Here is a 23694-nt window from a genome sequence, read left to right on the forward strand (position 1 = left end):
GACAGTTATTACACTTAATACCTTTCACAATGCAGGCCTCTCATGTCATGTATTAAATGGTTGAATCTGACAGACCCTGTTGTTATGGGAGGCTGTATGTCAGAAACTTTAAATCTTACTTATGTGGATCAAAGCTCAGTTTTTGCCTGACTTTCTCTACGTGCTTTAAATTTTGTATAGTTTCAAAGCTATGCTGATGATATCCACCTTTGTATGGGATATAATATAGGATGAAAATCTCTCTATGACTCTTTAAAGACACTGTGAACAAATCAAATTACACAGAATCTTGACATTTTCAATGTCAGATCAGTCGTTATGCAATCGAAGCAGTCATATCAGAATTTCCATGACTTTGACGTCCCTCCAATGTACCATTTGCCATGACTCCATGCTGATGCAGGAGGAAAGGTGTTGCACAGCTGCAGTGGAGGTGTGCACTGGAGGGACACTGAGGCGTTACGCCACATAATCTTTTGACATGTTGGCTTAATGCAAGCTTTAAATGACACAACTGCTGTGTATCTGAAAGCCTATAAAAAGACACGGATGACAGGGTTCACAGAAACGCATATGTAATGTCACAGCAAAGTTAAGAGCCTTAAAAGTATCTTTAACAAAGCTGAGGATTCAAATAAAATAAAATAGCTGCCGTGGCTGGATACTTTTACAATGAGCTAAACCATGTTTTATGTGATACAACCGGCTATGAGCCACTGGAGCTGCATGATGACCAAGGATTGATATGGAATGACTTTATGATGCCTTCAAGTGTGTTTACCATGTTTATGAGAAGAGTCCATTTGAAAGACCCACTGATGTAATATTCATGACTTTGTAAATGGAGTCACAGCGTTGAGTTCACAAGTATCATATGCTGATTTTTCAGTTCTGTTTGAAGGCAGCACCAGTCAATGCGGCCTCCATTCCATTGTTATATGTCTACATGTTCTTCTTATGCATTCTTAGATTCAATTAGATTAGATTTAAGACACAATTTTAAAATAATTTGTGTTTAAAACTCTCCTAAATTGCCCAGAGTGACAGGGCTTCACAATCTGTACTTCATGCAACACCCTCTATCGTTAGACCCTCAATAGCACTAGACAAGAAGTCTAGTAGGTAGTAGCTAAGTTAGTAGCTTCTTTTATTGCTCCTTTCCAACATGTGAGTTTTCTGCTTTTCCAACTGCATATCATTTGAATGAAATGAGCTCAAAGCCCAACAGTTGCATGCCAGCTCTCATTTAGTTAAAACTGTCTGGCACTGAGGAAATCAAAACGCATTCATTCACAATATTTCGGTAATCTTGGTAATACATTATGTATTAAAATACATTATCCTACATTGTCCTAAAAAAGTTGGTACAGGTTGAGTGGGATATAAACGTAGTAGAGATGCTTGTGTCATGAATGTGTTATTAAGAAAAAAGAAAAAAAAAAGAAAGAAACATCTTGGCATCTCAAATTAGAAGACCATAAATCACACTGAGGGTGGGGGAGTGGGGGAGGCATGTTGAGCCTGTGGGAAGGTTGAGCCCCTCTCTGTGTCTTTGAAAGTGAAAACAAAGTTATTAATTTAATAACAAATATAGGTGTTGTTAATCAAATTAATGAGCCAGAGTGAAAATACCAGCCTGTGATTAACAAGTGAGAACCAGCTTAGTGCTACTTGCATGCTTGCAAAGTGTCATCTTGGCAAATAATGTAACAGGTGCACATGTTTTTAGCGGGAGCTCCTGTTCTTCATTCATAAAGCAACTGCTGTTAATAAAAACAATGTGCTAGACCAGCTTTGATAACATACAGTTTATCTACTCATGATGTTGCTGTCATGAGTTCTATATTTGATTACAGGCAATAATAACCACTCTGAATGGCAAACTAATACAATCCATAACTCAGCTGTGTATTCGCAGACAACCGCTTGGAGCTTTTTGTTGGTACCAAACTGTACACACTAGCTGTTGTGAGTTTGCTGGATTCTAAATGCCGTTATATTATTGCGCCTTAGGCTGTATTCAGATGGAAAAAATACAGGCCTGTCATTCATTTGACTGTGAGGCCACTCTGTTGACAAAGTGGAGAGGGCCACCACAAAGGGTACTGGCAAAATAGCGCAGGGTTCGTCTGACAAAAAGGCTCAACCCTCCTCAGCTTTTGCCAGAAAGTAACAAGGTGCTGTGGTGGGCAGTCTAATACGTGCAGGTGCACATTCCTGGTAGTTTACTTTGAAAGATGAATGCTGTATTTCTACTGTTCACCTCATGATTGTCATGACAGAAGACAAATTGTGTTATAACTTTCCAGAGCAGAAAAATTAACCGCTGTGGAGTGAATTGGAACTGTATAAGTCTTCGAACTTGTAGAGCTATTACTCAAACTGGAATTCCAGGAGTATTTTCATGTTATTTTCACGATTCAGGTCTCACTGGAATCAAACCCCAACAACAAAGCGCCTTGGATTTTTTAAAACACATTACATTCATGAAAAGAACAGCGTATAACTGGTTGTAAAGGTTGTTTGAATGTGAATAAATGATATCTGATGCATTTCCTTTGTTTACTCATGGATGCTGGGAGCCATGCATGCCAATTTATATTACTGTTTTAATTAACATTTTAATGTGCCTAAGGTAAATTGAACTGTAAAAGTAAGGAGATACCAAAGACATAATTCTGGATTAGAAATGCTAATTTGAGATAATGGTTGTACAAAGGGTTGATTTGACTGCAGGCAGGTCAGGTTACCTCTGACACGGGATGTGACACGTACTCCTCGAGACGCTGAGCTGTGCCATTATCTGCTGCTATTTCAATCATACATGACCCTCCTTGTTTGCCAACAGGCAGATTGTATCTGTTGAGGGAGAACAGAGAGAGACCAGGGTTAGTTAGAAAGGGTGCTCTCCACAATATCTGATAAACACAATAAATCCAGCAAAGCATGAAAAATATTCTGATGGAGAGACAGACAGAGCAGTCACAGTAATGGAGCTGCTAATGTGACCACTGAGACTGTATTATAAACTGACTATGTATGACAACGTATACATTACAAACTGTTTTATGAGAAACTTTATGCACTGGTACATTCGGCTGGAAGCAATGGTGCGTTTGTATCCAAAGCCACAGCTCAAGCCCCAGAGAGACAACAGAAATAGAGAATGGTTTCCACAGCTGGATTTAAATAATAAGCCCAGAAATAGGTTTCTGCTCAGTGCTGCGGTGATATTCTGTAAGTTGTTGTGTTCCTCTGCAGATATGTAATTCACATCCTAATGCTTGTAAATTCACTACAAAAAAGAGGCTGAGATAACCAGTCAGAACCAGTTTAATTTACATTAGCAAGCTCAAGTATATTATGTGTGTTTCTATTTCATATAATGCTAATAATAATAATGATGATAAGGAAACAGACACAAAAAACATGATGATGGGTATAAGTGCTAATTATGTCATTCAGGATTAATTAATGATAAAAATGAGGGCACAAACTAGATATACATTGTAAACCTAATGAGAAGGGAGACAATTTTATCATTTGACCCTCTGTGTCTCTCTGGGGAAATATACAATGGTAGGAGTCATTAATGTTGCAGCCACAATGTTAAGTAGCTGGTCTACTTGTGTCATATTCTAGCTTTGGCAAAGTCAAGTGATTCCTTCTCTCCGATTCATCATTGGCTTTATGCTAGCAGCATACAATAGCAGCCCCTTTACAGGGCTGCGCATTATGCAAAAGGTTGTACACTCTGCACCACACACAAAAACACAATTCTGTTAGGCAGTAATCTACACGATGCACTTGTTCTATAGGTTTATTCACTGCTTTCTTGTAAACATACAACCAAAGTGATATGCTGCTTATCTGCAAATCAGACTCTGCAAAATTCATTCGTCCGTTCTTTGTGATCGCACCACTGTTGGCGAGGAAAAACCCCTCAAATGTCTGTTTCAATGGCCAGATGGAAACAATCAGGGCAACTGCCCTCCTGCTAATTTGAAACAGCCTCCCAGAACGTCTCCCTAAGGCAATCACACACATGCAACTTCAGGTAAGACTAATTACAGGTATGGAAATCACAAGAGCTGTTTTGCACACACGCACACGCACACGCACACGCACACGCACACACACACACACACACACACACACACTGATAAATTAAAGCACATTTAAGAATGCACACGTGAAATGCAACCTAATGTCCAGAGAAGACATCCATCACCATCCATGGGGTGCCCGGTGTGTTTCTGAGGTCATTCTCCTGACTTTAGCATAACTGTACGTGATCAGTGATTGATTTCAGAAAATTACATTGCCATGCTGTTTATTTTCAAGTCAAAAGAATATAACTGGATCCTATTGAAAAGACTGAAACGATCCAGTATTACAATCTATGTCTTTATGCCTGCAGGTGAGGTATGAAACATCACAATATTGTAACACAACTCAATTAGTAGCTTTTTATTTGGCCTGCTAATCCAGTCCTGACTGGCCCTATGAGACACAGAGAGAATGCTCGCTAAGCAGTTGCTCTAGGATCTCATTATGTCATAAATGCAACAATTAACACAGATTCAACCAATCCCCATGAATTCTGCATCAGCTTGCACTTCTATCCAATCAGCTCAATTTTTTTGCACATCATCGTAGCTTCCTGTGAGTTTCACCAATCATTGCAGTCCTCTGCACAAAATGCTGAGACGTACACATGTACATCACCAAACTCTTCTTTGTTTCTGCTTGTGATGATGCAGACATGTGTGCGACACAAACATCTCACATTTGCCCAAGAAAAATTATTGCTAAAATCCATGCAAGGCAATTCCCTCATGTTCTGCATGATAGCTGGGGTAAATTGTTTTTACACCACATGCAACTTCATGGTGGAAAACAAGTCATTGACTTTCATTTTTTTCTACAGCACAATTACCGGGACAGTAGCTAAAACGTGGACAACAGACAAGAGAAATCACCATGGCAGAGGCTGTTGCATCCAGATCTAATGCAACTGCTGAAAGAATCAAGGCAAGTTAGATTAAATGTGCATGCTTAGTGGTAATGTTAGAGTAGTATAAATCACAAAGGAACTGAGACATGCTCGGCTGTTTGCATGACAAACTGTGTGTCTCAAATAAAATGCTTAAACATGGTGTGAAAGATTTATTCAAAATAGCAAGTTGGATGTATAATGAAATCAGAGATGGAGAGGGTAAGGGGTAGAATTACACAAAACGAAAAATTACAACTGTATTTGCAACTTTCAGTTGCTCCTACAATTTCATTGCACACACACACACAAAAAAAACCAGACTAAAAACATGCCACTGCAATTTTTTTGTTTGGAAAAGCTACCGTGAAATCAGGCATTTTCGGCAACAACAATCCCCAAAAAAGCCTGTGAAATCCTGGAGGGACTGACTAAGCAAACAGGACGATGTTACTTGATGAACCCTCATAAGCACATTGAATGCTCCACCAGGCTAATTTACATTGGTCTTGCTCTGAGGCAAAGATGACTATTTATAAAGATGACTACTGTAGATAGGTAGGAATATGCCCCACAACTCCACATCATCATCATCACCACCACACACACAGACATATAAACACAAAACCACAATGGATTCTATTAAACAAACAAACATATGAGTGAATCAGAAGAAAAAGAGGCTGTGGTTTGTCTAATGCAGAGATGAAGCGCTATGCAATTTCTTATTGGGCTCCCTGTGCACCGTTCACTGCTCGGTCTCATAGGACCAACAATAGCAAATTCCCAACTTGAGGTAAACAAACAAAAATGTATGAATATTTCATTTTCTCCAAACACACAAAACCACAATATGGCTGTGATCATTTTTACTAGCTCAATCATCATTTATGCATTTCTTCATCTGGCTAATGCTCTAATCATAAGTGATTTGTCATCTCTAACATCCTCATTTAGACTGTGTCTGGTGTGTGACTAATTCAGTGCAACTGCATTACTGCAACTTTCCTGAGGATCACAACTGAAATATTACCTGCAATGATAAGGGACCTTGCAAATATTTTCAGCATGGCACCTTTACACAAAGGTATTTGTTAAACCTGATGGTAGGTGTTTGTCTTTACAATCTTATTTGAACGTGCCTCCCTCACAGTCCCCTGCAGAAAATTAATAATGAGGGAGGATCATCATTAAAATATTACTATTGCATAAAACATCTGAAAGTATTGGCAACAGATGGCAGTAAAACATCACGCACTGTGCTGGTGCCCTTGCAACAGTTTTCAGTGGCTGATAGGCAAGATGTCCCTTTTTTATGGCTTATTATTCTAATCATATTTCAGATTCGCACAAAAAGCAAATGATAATGTGGAACGCGGTAGTGGTGAGTTTATAATTTGCAAGTCATTTAGTGATTTAGAGTCAAGAATCTATTAGTTCTACAACTAGAGAATATGCTCAGTAGAGCTTCATTCCTGTGAGCAGATAGAATGTAAATAGGTCACACATGTAAAGGAAGATGAGTAGCACCTGTTTCTTTGATATATATATATATATATATATATATATATATATATATATATATATATATATATATATATATATATATATATATATATATATATATATGTATGTATGTATGTATGTATGTATATATATATGTATATACGTATATGTATATATGTATAGAGTTAAACATCAGTCATGACTAAAGAGAGAGAAAATAAATCCCCCATATGCTTAACAATCATATACTGTTCTCAAATGTAACATCACACTGCAGCACCTACTGCACAAGATGTCAGGACAGATCGGTTTGTTGGTTTTTCCTTAAGTGCAACAAGCCCTGTATCACACCATAATCTACACCTACACTGACAGTAATGCCTGCTCTGGCTCTGGCTCTGGTGCAGTGACTTTCTCACATGGAGCACTGCAGCATTTGCTGCATAATTTGTGCTGTGACTGGCAAGCCTCAATTAATTTGGTGAGCCTGTGTTCTATCATTATATCTCCACCAATACAATTAGACAGCACACAGCAAGCCTCTTGGCATTGTCGGGGTCCACAAAAGAAATTCAAAGAGAGCAGGCAGGGCTGCTGGCTGCTTCTTCAATGAATCTTTTATGGCAGTACTTGTCAATACAACGTTGAATACAGTGGGATTGATAAATACACACGGCCTCAGATTTGGCATTGTGTCAAGAGGATGTGCGGGTTAAAAACTAAATGCTCAATATGAAGACCTTACTTTTCAATCTGCTACACATGTGGCATGGCACTTCCCCAAAATAAAAGTTGTTTCCCCATTAATCTTTCAGCAATTAAAACCCAGAGGGAAAGTGCTAAGGATGGGTTCTGTCCACTACAAACTACACTAGTTTGGAAAAAAGTAATCAATGACTCTTTACTAATTACTTTTCCAAATTGCACAGGGATTACTTTACCCTTTTCAGATAAACACTAATTACAGCTGTGATTATCTTACTTTTAAGTTACCTATAACCCTACAAATATACTCATACTATACATGTACCAAAATGCAGAACAGATAGATGGATAGTAAATAACTGTCTTAGTTCTTTATTAGCAAGCATGTTGGTGAGCAAACTGACAGAGGTTAACAGCTGTTTCTGACCTGGACAGAGGTTGAACTCAGAACACTGAGGTTCTTTTGTTTTTGTGACGTTGATTCAAAGAACTCCTCAGATATTCTGAAATTTGATATTATTTTGAAATTGTTACCACAGCATTCATCTGTTTTCTTCCTCTTACAGCACCTGTTGCTAGGCAACATTTCACACCCACATATTTTTTTTTACTTCAAAACTATATTCAGTGGTCAGTGAATAGACTATTAAATAAAAGTTTTATAAGAATCATGAAATAACTGGATTCCATATGCTAGAACCTGCAGCTAACTCCCTACTTATAGGGAGATATATACCTTACATATACTGTGCTGTGCTTATGTTGCTTGGGTGACTTGAAGTAGGGGAGGCTGGGTGAATCAAAGATTTGTAACCTATGTGAAAACCTTAAACTTACAAAGATATACAAGGATTTTTATTGTCACTTTTACACATGAGGATCTGTCTGAGAAAATAACAGTGGCAGTGGCAGCAGGGTTATCTCAGACTATCTCAACAAAGCCAGTGTTACATACTTGAGGGTAAAGTTTAAAGACACGGGCATTAATCAGGCAGGAAGGGTTTAACGAAAGTCGTTACTGAGTTGCATTGCAGGGTTTTGGAAGTTGCTTTATATGGAATGAAAGTCAGAACATCTGGGCCTCTACTTCATAAATCATCCATTAGTCATAGGTTTGGTTAATTGTTCCCTCGTTCACCCTGTCTACATGTCAACGTGTCCTCGAGCAAGACAATGAAGCTCAAATTGCTCCTGATGAATGTGCACAGGAAAAAAAAAATGAAGTTGCTCTAGACAAAAAAGCCTGAGAAATGAATGTAATATAAATCCAGTGTTTAAAGTACTTTTACATGCTGTTATCGGAGAAACAGTGGTGGTGAAAATGATTTTAAGTAGACTGAGACCATTTTGAATCAGTGTATCAGACACAAGTCAAGCAAGAGGCAAATCAAGTTGGAAAGACATGCAACAATACTCTATCCCATTACCAAAAAAGCATACAGGCAAGCTATTTTGGGTATTTTCCTTTTCTTTGAGCATTACATTTTCACAGCCACCAACAAAGAAAACTACGAGAAAATTGCAGATATGATGGCCAAATATTCATGCAGGGCTCCTAGTGAAATTGAATATTTAGTGCATTTTAAACAGATAATAATATGACAGTCTATAAAAACATCAACATGAACATCAAAACCCGTGAGTTGCCAGACACAAAATCCTGTCATAAAAAAAGAATATTCCCAGTAAGTCAGAACCATATTTGAGACTTGAGACACTACTCTCTTTCCTTTGACTGGAGGAAAAAAAAAAAAAAAAAAAAGCCTCCATAAAAGTGGCATAAATTTGAATAATCGTATCTGCCAGGGACTCTGAGTTCACTTGTGACAAGGGAAGAAATGTGACGCTGCAGAATGCTACGTGTCATCCTTGTTGATCTTTGACTGCGCGTGAATGAAAATGACTTCAACGGTGAATGCTAAGCACAACGGGGTTCAGCCAATAATGTACACAGCCTCACAAATGACCTGGGGAGCATTTGGAGTCTGCCACTCTCAAACTTTAATCGCAGCGAACATCCCCAGATGAAAACTTCCCAACATCAAAAACCAAGCCAACAACAAACACGTTCTACCCAAATGAAAGATGACACAGCCTCCCCGCTGCACACGCCCCTTTGAGAAATTATACAGTGGTACGAGGCATTTCAGTACTGGCCTTTTGTCTTTCCAACTTTACAGTCTCCTGAATGTTGTGAGTGCTACAAAAGCTTTGTAGATTTAATTGTAAAAAAAAAAAAAAAAAAAAAAAAATTCAATTAAATATTTCCATAAGCAGAAAACATACTTTAAAGTTGCTGTGTTATGATAATGATATATGTGCTTCACATCTACTGTCAAATCTCCTTGTCTATTATGCATTCTTTCACTGGAAAACACAATGCACTCTAACACCATTACATTCAAAAGAATCTGCATAACTATTGATAGTGTGCCTGAATATATGTGAGCTTTAAAATCCCACTTTCCTCAAATCAGGACTGCTACTTCTACACAGACTGGGGTTTTAGACAGATTATAAAAGTGAAAGTAAATTAAATGCAAATTCCTCTGTGCTCATTTTAAAGAAAGGTCTACGCAGTATGTTTCATGTATATGGCAGCCCTGTTTGGATTGTTCTGATTGTTTTAGTGCCACCGTGCTCTACAAAAGCCGCTCTACAAAAAGGAGAATGTGATTCATTCAATTATGTTTACAGAACAGGCTGCTAAATTCTTGATTGAATGTTTACAGTGTTTTTCATCCCTTTGCTGGGGATGATTAGCGAGAAGGAGAGGTGTAAGACAACGGTCCTCGGTGGCTTGAAGAAAACTGCAAATATGAATGGGTCAAGAAAACTAAAAACTCCTTCACTTGGTTTAAATGTTGAAGTTTGGTCTATATACAATCTCTAATTTATTGAAATGCTTTACCAAAATTTTGTTCGTACTGTAGGGAAAACAATGTAGAGCTGAAACATTTGAGAAGCAGCAACAGCTGTGACCACCCACTGAAGGGCTTTTAATGTCACTGAAATAAACCCTCCACATTGTTTAATGTGTTGTTCAGTACTCATCCTCATAACTGCTCGTTGCAGCAATTATGCCATTACCAAAAACCACAGTGCTTAAAAGCCCAGCACAGATAAGCATTAAGAAAGTGAAGTGCCATATTTTCTCATGGTATGTGGACTGAAAGTTGAACAGAGGTGTCATACCATCTCTTTGTGTCAGCAATGCTGCATCAGTGAAAAATGGCAGCCGGCTACAAGTATTACATGAGCTAGTCAAAGCAGAGTAATTGTATTTATATGAGAGCAAAAGGCAAATGTTTTCTTTTTCTGATGTTCTGTGTGTCAGCAGAGCAGTGCTTGACTGTTCTTGACAATAACAATAAGATTGGTGGGTTGAAAATAAGAGAGTGTGTGAGTACTGGAAGAGGGGGAAAAAAACAGAAAAAAAGAGGGAGAAGAGTCTGTGCTACAATGACATCAGGGCAATTTGGATTTTGCCTGTTTGGTCATTGGAGCCTGGATTATTTACTGTTAAATACAAGCACGGCCCTGCACCGCATAGATGCTGACAACAGCAAGTTGCAGCAGCTGCATTCAGTCCTGCCAAATATCATCCAAAGGAAGTAGGTATTCGCTGCTCAAACATGACTAGATGATGTCATGCGCTCATCTGCATATGAATAAAATTGCTGAAGCGATCAAGAATAAATAGAGGCAGAGCTCAGCAGCAGGGCCTGTCTCATTTCTCCCACTGGCTCACTCAGCCCCACAGTGCCGGAGTTCTAAGCCTGTGTGTGCACTTCGGAGACAGAAGATCAGCTGTGTACTGGGAAGCATTGCGATCAAACCTATTTGGATGAGACGAGCAAGTAGTGCAAATGCAAATGCATGTGGATCAGGTTCAACATTTGGCACCAAATCTTTTGCCAAATACTTAGGAGTCAACTGTTTTTCACTGATAATCCAAAAGAGGAGCTGCGGTTGTTGCTTGTGGCTTTTAAGGAACGATTTGATCCAGGGAGATGCCTTAAAAAATGAAATTGCTAAATCTAGAGCCAAGCATGGGAAGCTGGCAGAGGCAATTGCTTTTGATTATTACATTGTTATCTAACTAAGCGACCACCATCTGACTCCATTATTTTATTTTTACTGCTGTGCAGTTCATGTACTGTACACTGTGTTCCTGGGGCTCAACATAAATGCTTTTACTTACTGCGTCTTTTCATTTTATATGTTGTATTATGTTATATTGGATTTTTGTATCATGTTATACATTCAATCTGAAGGTCTGTTAAGGGAAAACAAATGGTTCATTGTGTTTCTTAGCATTCATTTTTAATTTAGTTTGCAAGCTTGTACAGCATCCTATAAAAAATAAACTTAATTCGCCACTCAAGATTACAGGCTTAAAATTATAAACACCTTCCATACTATCTCAATTGACTTACTTATACTGCTGCGGCACTACTAAAGAATATATACTGTAATACTCTCAATTTAAAAAAAAATCACATGCTTTTCTTATGGCTCATAACAGTTTTGTGAACTTGTCAACACGAACAATCCTCTCCTAAACCTGAAAACATTGTTTGTTAAATGCTGAAAATAATATGTAAATAAGGGTACTGGGGGTGCTGCATACTAAGTCATTATTTCGAGACACTGAGCCATTATTTTGAGAAAGTTTCTCATTATAATGACTTACAGGATGTTTTTTCCTTTTCATCACAGTGGTGGAAATGGGCTTCCATAGATATAACTGTGTTGTTAAATGTAATTTAAAGTTTTCTAAATGTTGCAGTGAAACATGCAGGTCTGCATTTTAGACTTTAGACATTCAACTTTAATCATATGGACAGGTATGCAGTGTCATGGTGACACTGATGGATCACTGAGCTAGGTTTGCTCTACAAGACCTCATCATGCATGCAAGAACTTTTATTTTGAAGAAAAGAAGTACCGCACTATGTGCAGTGCAACCTACACAAGACTATAACAATTTCTAAATGAGGATAAGAAAAGTACCAGGTCATTCTGGAGGTGTAAGTCAAGATTAAAGGATTTTAGCCACTTACAGGAAAATGCTCAACAGTCATTTGCCAAAATGGCCAATTTTCTCAGAAGAGTGAGTATCAAAGGTTAACAGTGTTAAATCTCTGTGAACTATCTGTTTGTGATCTACAAGATGCCAGAGACGGTAACAGATAACTTGGAATAATATTTTGAATGGAATGAGATACAATTAATAATTTGTATCTCATTGTTTCACGCAATGATTTATTGAGGGAAGTTTCAGACAAACTGAATACGTGATTGCAGTGTCTGTGAAGGAGACAGCTGGCTGCTGGTACTCACCATGCCAAAACCAAGACTGCCAGTTGACTGGACAGTTTGCTTTGTTTATGTGACTTTGACATTTTGACACATGTCAGGCACTGCACAGTGGCTGAGCTGCACACAGAGATCCATACAGGGCATTAAAATTGAGATTTGTCTGATGGAGTGAGCTTTCATTGAAGTTCTTTATCACCGTAGAATCAGTTCTCTGATCAGCATCGATGTGGACAGCTAATGGACAGCAAGCTTGCATAGGGTTTTATCAAAGAGGCCGTGACATGGGACCTTGCATAAAAATTCCATTGAACATAACCAAAGAAGGTGCACTGCTCACTGCATGGTTTGAAGCATTTAAATAAGTAAACACACATTTATTATTTTATTAATGATTAAGTTTTTATCTTATCTCCATTTTTATTTTGTCTTGTTTAAAAACAAAGTGAAAAAAATATGAAATTTTGTAATTTTACAATGACAACTGTGCTGAAATGGTTGAAATATGCTCAATATGTTAAAATATCACCTGGGGACATGGATTTATTTGTGTTCTTTCTCTGAAAAACATGGCTTTCATGTTTTACATCAAGTAGTTTTGAGGCTTTTGTGAAACTGGATTTTCATGGTGGAGAGATCACCTGTAAAGGTGCAACACTCAGCAATCTTAGTGTTTGTAGCATCAGCCTTTAGTGGTTTAATAACATGGCCAAACACTGTATAGGCACTTGGCACTCCTGTACTACATTCATGAGAGCTGTTACTCCATTTACTTCCTTTTCTTCACGTTCAGTACTCACTGCAAACGGTGCTATTTCTAAGACAGGGATGATAAATTTGGCAACATAATATTAGGGAATAGAGAGGAAAGAAGGAGATGCATATCATACCGGACTGTGATTGGCATCCATCTGTTATTGTTGATGTTCTGGCCTGCAGCTGCACTCAAAACATGACCGCCACCACAGCCAAGTCTAGCAACCGGGGTTCCATCTTGGAGAAACACATGAAGGAACTGATCCCCAAAGTTCTGCTCCTGAGCTGTAATTGTAAGAAAGTGTAGTTAGTAAAGAGTCTCTTTTTCTGTATTAGCAAATCCAATACACTGTATAAGCTGCAGTATTTATGAAATTACTTCAGGCTTAAGTTGCATGATACTGGCTGGAGGAAATGTGGTGTGTGTGAGGTTTGCTGTATATTGTACCAAGTTAAGCAGAGGAACTTGGACATACTCAGCAAGCAGAACCTAATAAATGTCAGTGAGTGGACCACAAGGCCATGCTTGCTGTGATCAATAACTGGCACATGAAAATCCGACAGAGGATTCCTTCCTGCCAACAAATACCATTGCACAGCCAATAGGTTTGCCTCTGTTTAGACAGGAGTTTTGCAAGAACCTAGTTCCCACGGCCGTGTGTGCCAATAAACACACAGGGCACAAACAGTGAGATGTTTCCTCCTTCTCAGAATTATTCATAACACTGAACTGCCCCAGACGTGATTCACTCTAAATGGTCTAAGGCACAGGTTCTGTCTCCATGCAATACTATTCTACACTTTTCTGAAAGCATTCAGCTTGGATGGACCAAATGGTATACAAGTCAATCAATGTTAGCCAAGTGAAACGTAACAAGATAACAGAAGAAGATAATAACCAGAGAGAAAACTCCCCAAAGGGCTTGAAGAACAACTTTGAAATGGTCTGGAGAACAACCATCGGTTCTTACTGAGGGACAGAGTTACTTTCCACTGGATACTTCCACCTGCAACCGTGTAGAAAGATTCTCTAGTATAAGGAGAAGTTTTCACCAGCCTTCCTTTCTTCCACCATGGATCACTCTAGGCCACCAGGTGTTTTTTGTGATCTTGCAGTTCCAATCATGGCTTGGGTTCCTATGAGACCATTACACTAAGCCACTGCAATGCATCCAATAAGATACATGATTTTTCTATTGATTTGTTTTGCTTTAAAACATTAGCATGACAGTCACAAGCCAAGAAGAATGGTGGTAAAGCTCTGCATCTTCTTCCCACTTCGACTATTCTAAGGGTGTCTGGAAAAACAGCTTCACCACGTGGAAGTCAGTGCGGTGGGTCTCGCTTTTCTCCAGGGACCATATTACAGAAACTTCCTGACTTGCACATCCTATTTTCACTGTTTAGTAACCATGGTAATTAGGGCTAGGACCTGATTTAGAAAAAAAGCCATTACAGATGAATAGTTCCTAAGTCAAAGTTCCTATCCTAGCTTAAGTTAGGATTTGTTTCTGTAATATCAAACAGGGAAAAATCTTATACTATCTTATACTCTTCTTATTTTAACTTCATACTTAAGATAGGAAGTTTCTGTAATATGTCCCCCAGGACACCATTATTACATACACCACTTCCCAGACTGCAGCACATTACAGCACAATGGGAGTTTCTTCCAGGCTAGCACAGAGTCTCTTGCAAGCAAGACAGTGCAGTGGGGGAGCAAGAGACAGCGGCAGCATTAATCCTCCCACACAAGCTACTAGGGCCTTCAGGATGGAGGTGGAGAGAAAGTGCACACCAGTCCCACACCGCTGTCTATGAAGACACAAGCAGAGGGCAAACAACATAGAGAATGCAGCTCTTTGAGGGAGACAGAGAGAAAGAGAGCCTGCCACTCTTGTGCCAACGTCAAGAAAAACATGGTTACAGGGCAGAGGACAGCACAGGAATGGTGCCCTGTTAGAGAGACCTAAAATGTTTCAGTGCTTTCAACAAGGCACATTTCGGCCGAATAAAAGAGAGTGACGGGGGCCACAAATCCATAGGGAGCCACTGAGAAGGAGCAACACACAAACAGGGTTGACCCCTTGGATTTCAGTGACAACAATAATTGTGCCAGGACTGTCAGAAACTGGGCTGGTGTAGATCACTGGGCTAGGACTTGGACAGAGGTGTGTGGGCTGCAGAGACAATCTTATGTCTTCAAAAGACTTGGCATGTGTGCCATCTCTCGTGAAGTACAGGCATGGGTGGAGGATTTGGACACCAGAGGAAAATGGCACAAAAGCTGAGCTTGTTGTTTCAAGGCTGCATGGCAACTGATATGAAAGCTCCGAACAGCTCCTCTGGGGTAAGAAGGCCATCCAGAAAATCCCCATCTCTTTGTCGGAGGGAGGCTATGCTTAGCTTAATATGCTGCACTCTGATAATGCATTTTCTAAGCTGACTTGGAGGTCTTCCCTGTCATAAGACTCGACAGGGATGCACTTAACAGTGCCATATTACTAACCACTGTTGCCGAATTGACCACAAGAGGAATATCTTGCTCAGATAATCCACTGTTTCATCATCCGTTCTGTGCAGAAGGGCTTGACTCTTACACCCTAACAAAATAGCTGCAGAGGGAACAAAGGAAGAAGCCAGAGTCTTATTCATTGGAGGTGTGTGTATATATAATGGTTCTAGTTTCCAGAAGAATTTAGTTAGTTTAAATCCTACATAAAGAGACAATTTCCCTTCTTTAAAGGGTGACTTTGTATGTGAAGTTCTCCAAGGACCAATTCTAGGTCCCCTGTCAGCAGGCCACATCATCCAGAGATACCATGTTTGTTATGATAATTATGCTGTCAGTACTTATTTGTACACATTCCTGTCCCCTTAGAGACATAAAAATGGATGTCAACTCAACGGCTGGCAACTGATTCTGTTAATGGTGCAAAGCCTCAGGGGCAAAAGACAAGTTCTCATCTAACTTACATTTCTCTTAAAGTACCTCACAGATCAGGAACCTGGATGGAACGGCTAATGCTGAGTCATGTTTGCAACATTACCAGAACTGCTTTGTTATGAGAATATGTCTGCCTGTGACAAGAAGAGGCTTCTTGTCACAGGCAGATGCAGAAAAACACACTTATCTCATCTCAGTAAACAATTTCTGTTCCTCTACCTAAAATGACTATGGGCTGTCTCCAGCTAATTCAAAATGCTGGGCTGTTTTAACAAGGAAGAGAAAATCTTATCACGTCTCCCCAGTCCAGAGATCTCTGCATTGGTTTCCTGTTAATTTCAGAACTGATTTGAAAATGATCTTTGTCTGCAACACCCTGCTTGGCCTTGTTCCACAGTACATCGCTGACACGCACGTCATTACAAGGCCACCATGACTTTAAGGTTTTTGGCTGACAAAGCAGCTTTTAGTTTTCATGCTTTCAACAACTGCAATTCTGTAAGGGTGCATTCAAATATGCTCAAATGATTTAACATCACAAAAAAGTTCATTTCCCATGCATCAGTCTTTCTAGTTTTCATGATTGTTGTTTCAATTGTATTTAACTGTTTTTATTTTGATTTGTTTGTATACAACATTGGCATATGTGTACACTTAAAGTTCAAAAATTTGACTTCCTTTGGAATGAATCTGCTATACATTTATGTCGTTATACAGCCATACAGTCTACTGCAGTCTGATATAACAGCCCTGCAATAAATTCTACCCTTACCAAGCTTAACATTGACACTGACATTGGAAATATGTTAATTCAATTACATGTCCATTACTGAGGTCATAGTTAAAGGAGCACATTATTTTGAAAAGTGTTTCTTAATTTTTTTTTTTGTCCTCCCTTTTTAGGGGGCAGAATTTTAGAAACTTCTCTGAGTATAATGCAGCTTAATCCAAAACCACTAACTATGAGTCAATGCTATATAACTCAGTGCTAAAACATTTCTTTTAATAAACAACTCTGTGACAGGGCACAAAAAAAAAACCTCAAAAACAAAACTTATGGGCATCATAAAAGTAGACTTAGAGTGTAAAATAAAGTTTGCTTGCTCACGGGCTTGAATGTCCTCATGTAACGCTTGTTGTAAACTGCATCGGCAGAGGGTCGGGGCTCAGGAGAGCAGCTGGAGAACACACATTTTATTTTTGTATCCCATGTCCTCCTACATGTGTGAGGACCACAATGAAGTTGCTGATGAGTAATACCAGATATTTTTTTTCATGTGGTTGTGCTTTGATATTTCAATATTCATCTTGTTAGTTACAGATGTAATTTCTTCTTGGGATGTTTCTACAGGGTAAATGGGAAGTAATTTGTCTTTCTGTTTTTTTAATCATATATTTGGCTGATAAATATTGTGCTGGTAAGAGATGACGTTACTGAAAATTTCTCATGCTCTTCTCTTACAAGCCAAGTCTTTGTGGCTTGAAATAAGGGCATCTAGTGTTTCCTGCTAATTCAAAGAAACAAGGCTTTATATCCAAACCCTGACTTCGATGTCTCTAACAATTTCTTTTGATCCTCTTCTGTTTGTAGTGTAACTTTTAAAACATTTTTCAGATGTGATGAGAACTTTTCCTTGACAATGTAATGAAAACATGCATCAAACATGGTGTCATACAGCAAAAATATTATGACTGTCAGGGACTGTTTTTAGCAGTGCATGAATTTCCTCTTCTGTGTCTGAAAGAAGAAAAAAAAAACTTGAAATGTTACTTGAGGTAACAAGCAAAGATGCAATGTTTAATACTTTCATTTGATGCTTATTTCCAGAAAGTTGTTTGTTATGCTAGTAGGAACAGAGCAGCAGCAGCAAATGAAGTCACCTTGAATATTGGAAAAGATTGAAATGTGTAGACCTGAGGCTGTGAAGCCGCCATGGGCAAAAATACCACCAACATACTGTACATATACTGCATGTGAACACACGATTTCACATTTACAGAAATGTTAAACCAAACTTATGGCTATTCTTTGCCAAGAAAAAAATGTCTATTATGTTATTGTTGTAACTTTGTCAAGTCTGTTTTCTGTACATCTGGTATTAAAAAAACTACTTTGAAACAATAGAGAGCGCCCCCTTGCTCCCCCAAAAAAGAAAAAAAACCCCACAAACAAACAAAAGAAAAAAAAAATCATGTTTGCGTGGACAAATGACAAGTAAAAACATAATTATGCTTGGCACATAATCATTTGCATTATTGCCACACCACAGATTCAGTAGAGACTGTCTGCAGCTAATGAATGCAGCAGCAAAGACAACAAAAACCACCCAGACAAAACTTCCTCCTGCAACAATGAGCCTTTGTCTCCCTTTCAAACCAGTTGTTTCCACTTAGTGCCATAACTCATTTGTTGACAAATATTACTTGCTATAGATGTCAATGTTGCCCCATCTTTTATTTTTCTATTTTTCTTCTGTAAGGATATTGTTCCCCACTGTCCCCATGGCCCTGTTACTCTGCACCAAGCCTAACAGAGCGTTCGTCCTTTTGTCAGTGCCTGTCACCTGTTCTTTCTCTTGCTCTCTCTCTCCCTCTCTCTCTACCCCCACCTCCTTGTATTTCTCTTCTCCAGCTGACAATTGAAGTCCAAGGGGAGACTCACATGTTTGCTTCAGGGAGAGGCGTAAAAAGGGGAGCTGAGAATAAGGAGCAGGTCTGGCGAAGAGATTCTCTGCATCTCAATGCATGTCTTTTGGTTCTCATCTGATTAACTTTGTCTGTTTGATCTCTGGAGTTTTCTTTTCAGTTCCTATCCTCTGATGTGAAAAAGATGGTGCACTATAAGCCAGGAAGCATTACTAGATAAAAGGCGCTGTGCCCTCTATATATGCTTTCTGAACATTCATCTCGCTTCATGACAAGGCTCACAGTCTGCTTTGTGGCTTACACATGTTGCAGCAGTAAAATATTATAAATTTGACTTAGAATAAAGAATAGGATGGATACCAAATTAACTGAATTAACTCACTTAAAAATGTGACTATGTTTCCTCATTTACAGCAGTGTTCATATCCGTTCTTGAGTGTGGTGGTTTTTTTATTTATATCCAAAGAAAATAACACAAATAATAATACAAAACACATTTTATCACAGAAATATACAGAAAATGTCTGTGTCTCTATTATACAGCGGTAAAAAGAAAAAAAATGTTTTTTGTTGTTTGTACCATGTCAACAGCTCCCGAAGGGAAATGAAAAGTATTAATAAGACTTCTATGGGAACAAGTTGCATTATCTGAGCACCATTTCTTTGGTGTATTTATAAGCAAAGTGCATTGCTTTTGACAAAGGTACAGGTATCCAAGTAATCAAATACTGAAAAGCTTTTTTTGGGGGGGAAAAAAACCTGCCAGAAAAACCTACAGCCTACAGCTGTATTCTTTTTGTTCATGTAATGTGCTGTTTTTCCAAACACATCCCAAAACAAGCATTAATTCAAGTACAGGGTAGCATAGTAAAAGCTTTGCTTTGCAATTATTCTGCCGCTCTCTTCACAAACCTGTCATTTGACAGTTTCAAATATTTCTTGCATAATGTCTCCTAAACTTTCCAAAACTCAAACCACTGAATTCAGCAACAAATGATTAATAGTTTAGACCAAACAGACACACAAACACATACATATATATAAATTTGAATGGAGAAATGATTGTATCTTTTAATATATTGAAAAACCTCTACATCTAATTGGAAACACTTTAATTGGGCACCTGTGTCGGACAGGATACTGTATATTTTTCTTAAATTTAATACTACCATTGTCTATGCACATTTAAGACTTAGCTGGTTAACCTTTCAAGTGCACCAACCTTATAAAAGGCACTCATTTAGAGTCCTATTAGGTTCTGAGAAGTGGCTAATTAATGGCTCCTTAAAAACAAAAAGATTTAAGTCTTTGGTGGAACACTTGCCATCATGGGAGGCCAGTGTCAGCTCAGAGACAGAAAAGTCTAGCTATCATTACTCTAAGGAATACTAGACTGTTTCATGGTAAAACTACCAAAACCTTTTTAAGTAACTTTTCACACTAAAGCATCTAGAAACAGAAAACCATTGTTCTTTGTCCCAGATGTAGTGTATGTTCAAAAATGCAGATGGTGCCAGCATCAACTATTAGAGAAAATATTGTATTTAATGAATTAAAGTTAAATGTTGTCATTAAGCTTCACATCAACATCACCATCACATCAACCATTTACATCTGCATTTGAACTTCCTGTTCACCACAAAGCTTTGTCAGTTATTGGAGCCCAGAAAATCCACATTTTGATCAAAGGAGAGGAAGCGTGGGTGCACCCTGCAGTCTAATGAAATATTTAATGTCACCAAATATAAATGAAAGGCCATGAACCTGTAGACAATATCATAATTAAGGGGTTGATCTAGGTTACACCAGAAAGATGAATGTTGTGATGTCTGTGCCCTGGTTGGTGCAGAGTAAATCACTCGTGAACACCGCACAGTGCATGGTGGTTACAGTTTTGTTGTCGCCCCTGACTTCCTGTGGTGTCACACGGGGACAGAGATAGCTTCACAAGATCAAGGTGGCTGCAGATTTTTAGAGCGAGGAGCTGAGACGGCGGTCCACCGAGACACACAGTCGGATGCTTTTTTGGAGTCGTTAGAGGACCCACAGCTAAAGGCAACTGTGCAGTGGCATCGCCCATAAGCTGGCTGGTACTTAATATATGCATACATTCTTTAAACAGATGTATAATACACATAAAGCTGGATGAAGGGAACAAAGTTGTCATGGCTCAGCTTTTTCAGCCTCTAAAAAAATACCACAGATCTACCGACTCCTCTCCTCACAAAACAATGCTCCATTGTTATGAGGGTCTACTCAGGAGCTGTCTGGCCTACCTATCCAAATCTCATTCTGCAACAAAAGGGAGTGTGTCTCTGTGCGTGTGTGCAGGTGTGGGAACAAAAGAGCTGGCAGGAGGCAGACGCACAATGTAGAGCTCATGGTTGACATAAGGGGTCAGCCCAATCCACGCTCCCCACGTGAGAGACCAGGTCTTGCCCTCTTATGAGGATTTCTTTGTTTGCTTTTAGGTTACATCTCATGTTGCTGTCCCCAAGTGACGTCTCCATCAGCTAAAATCTTCACATCATTCCAGTGATTTATAATATTTATAATATTTTAATATTGATAAGAACTCATATGTTTTATGAAAATGACACTGCAAAGCCGGAGGCGGTTACTTTAATCCAACTCTTGTGTAACTGCAATCCACACAAGTGAATATTTTCTTGAACTTTGATCAGTTCAGTTCACATTTCATTCTGGTTTTTTTTCTTGCCTTTTCAACGGCACCTTAAATAACCGCTGCTGAGCATCTCTGTTTGCCAGCACTCAGACGCAGTATTATATTTTCAGTGTCTCAGTGTAATCATCTGCCGATAAACAAAACACAGTCCAACATATAATTTCTGCCTTATTAGTGAACCAAAGACAGAAGAGGTTGAGACCAATAATACTAATAGTGATAACAAGCTTAACAGTAAAAAGAGGGGAAGTTTTCCAGTCAAGAAAATGTTCCTTATTCATAACATGTCTAGACAGCATTATACAGTATAGACTAGTCCTTCTCCTCTGAGGGGCTTATATCACAGCAGAGTTTTAGAGCACATATTTGTTTTTTGGCAAGTAAATTCAACTGTAGCTGCACCGGAGATATCTTGATCATAGGATCTGTTTTGCCAATCACTCACAGTTTGCTGAAAGGATATTTTAAAAACATCAATCCATAGATAATATCAAATACTATATATAATAGCTTGACATTTTGGGAAATATGTTTGTTTATTTTCTTGTCAAGAGTTGAGAGATGATAACATTGATACCACTTTCAGGTCTGTACAGTGAATATGAAGCTTGTTTGTTAGCTTAGCTAAGCAAAAATAGTGAGCTTTAGAAGTGGATCTGTTTCCTTTGGACAGAACCAGGTTAGCTGAACCAATCTTTAATCCAACTCTGGATTAAAGATTGGTAAACTAACCGGTTCCTGGCGGTGACACTGACGTGTCCATCTTCTCATCTAACTCCTGCCAAGAAAGCGAATGCAGACATTTCTCAAAATGATCATCACTGACTATTCTACTACTCTTCTGCTATACTACTAACTATTCCTATAAAGTATTTGAAAAAAGAAAATGTGATGCATCCTGACACTGCAAACATTCACAAATGTCAGGAGCATCTTCCATGGTGACCTTTAGTGGCTGGTGCTGGAGCACAGAGCATTCCTAGTTTGTCAATATTCACACGAATGCCTGGATTACTTTCTTATTAAAGGTACAACACAGATTTTTTTTCATTTCATTGTATGAAATGAAAAAAAAATCAATACAGTGTTAATGCCAGTTAATTTTTTTTTTTTGCCTTTTAAATATTTACATTTATGTACTCCAGAGAGGATTTAGATTAGTCTGGTATAGTTAGACCTTTTAGAACAGCTTTTACAGTATAATCTACTGTACGTCTGTTGTATGGCAGACACTGACTAGAATCCTCTTTAAAATGCACATTTATCCCTCTTACACGGCACAGCCACATATTAGCCACTAAAAACGCCATTATTTAAAGCACTAGGAGATGACAGCTTGCACTGTATGCTATAAAAACACAAGACAACCCTTGTGCACTCACAAGGGCAAATAAGTCTGGATATGCATATTTTTCTGGCCTTTATCTATACTTGCTTTCACGGTGTTAGACTGCTTTTAAACATTTGCAATAAAAAGAGATCGTACTCACAGTAGAGGATGGTGCCCTGTGCAGATCTTGCTTTTACTGTCAGGTAGAGAATACCAGTAGTGTCCTTGACAGTTGCAGGTGGAGAAGGCTGGAGAAGGAATGCAAGTGGCCGCAGCTCCAAATAAGATGTGCCATCAAATGAAGGGATATATACTGTGGTATCTAGGAAGAGAGAGAGAGAGAGATATTAAAGAAATGTATTTAATTTTAGTGTGAAAAGTGATTAGAATCATGATAATCCTCAGAACATTTGTACTTGAATATATAATACAATTTCACTTATTTCTAAATGAATGCTATACAGTGCTCCTGTTAGTTAATAGAAAGGTAAGAATTGGCTGGTGTGTGCCTTCCCAGCACCGATAACTTGCCCGTGAGCAGAGTCAGCAGGGCCCTGTCAGGGCTATGTGCTAGTGTGTTATTTCCCACTGGATGACAAAGGGGTATGACTTTAAGGAGAGGTGGAGGAGGTACCCACTCAGGTCATCAACTCCACAAGCCAGTGATGATCTGTTGGCTTTTACACAAAGGACACTTTACACCTGGTGGATAGCTTGCTGTTCAGGTGCATGACAGTCAATTCAAAATAGGCCACACCAGCCTCAGCTCAAGGGATTCTGCTTTCAGAGTCCAGCTCTCA

The 23694-nt window shown here is 38.8% G+C and overlaps 1 protein-coding gene across 1 annotated transcript in view; it reads right to left on the bottom strand.

The window, feature by feature from the left end:
• Positions 1–23694, bottom strand: part of eys (eyes shut homolog) — a 142327-nt gene that overhangs the window by 22116 nt on the left and 96517 nt on the right. The window contains exons 39-41 of the mRNA XM_041049698.1: positions 23055–23216; positions 13420–13570; positions 2751–2859 (exon numbers count right to left, since the gene is read on the bottom strand). Coding sequence (XP_040905632.1) covers positions 2751–2859; positions 13420–13570; positions 23055–23216 — 422 coding nt within the window. The remainder of the gene's footprint in view (positions 1–2750; positions 2860–13419; positions 13571–23054; positions 23217–23694) is intronic.

The sequence above is a fragment of the Toxotes jaculatrix genome, chromosome 11 (assembly GCF_017976425.1).
Source record: "Toxotes jaculatrix isolate fToxJac2 chromosome 11, fToxJac2.pri, whole genome shotgun sequence".
In the NCBI taxonomy this organism is placed as follows: Eukaryota; Metazoa; Chordata; class Actinopteri; family Toxotidae; genus Toxotes; species Toxotes jaculatrix.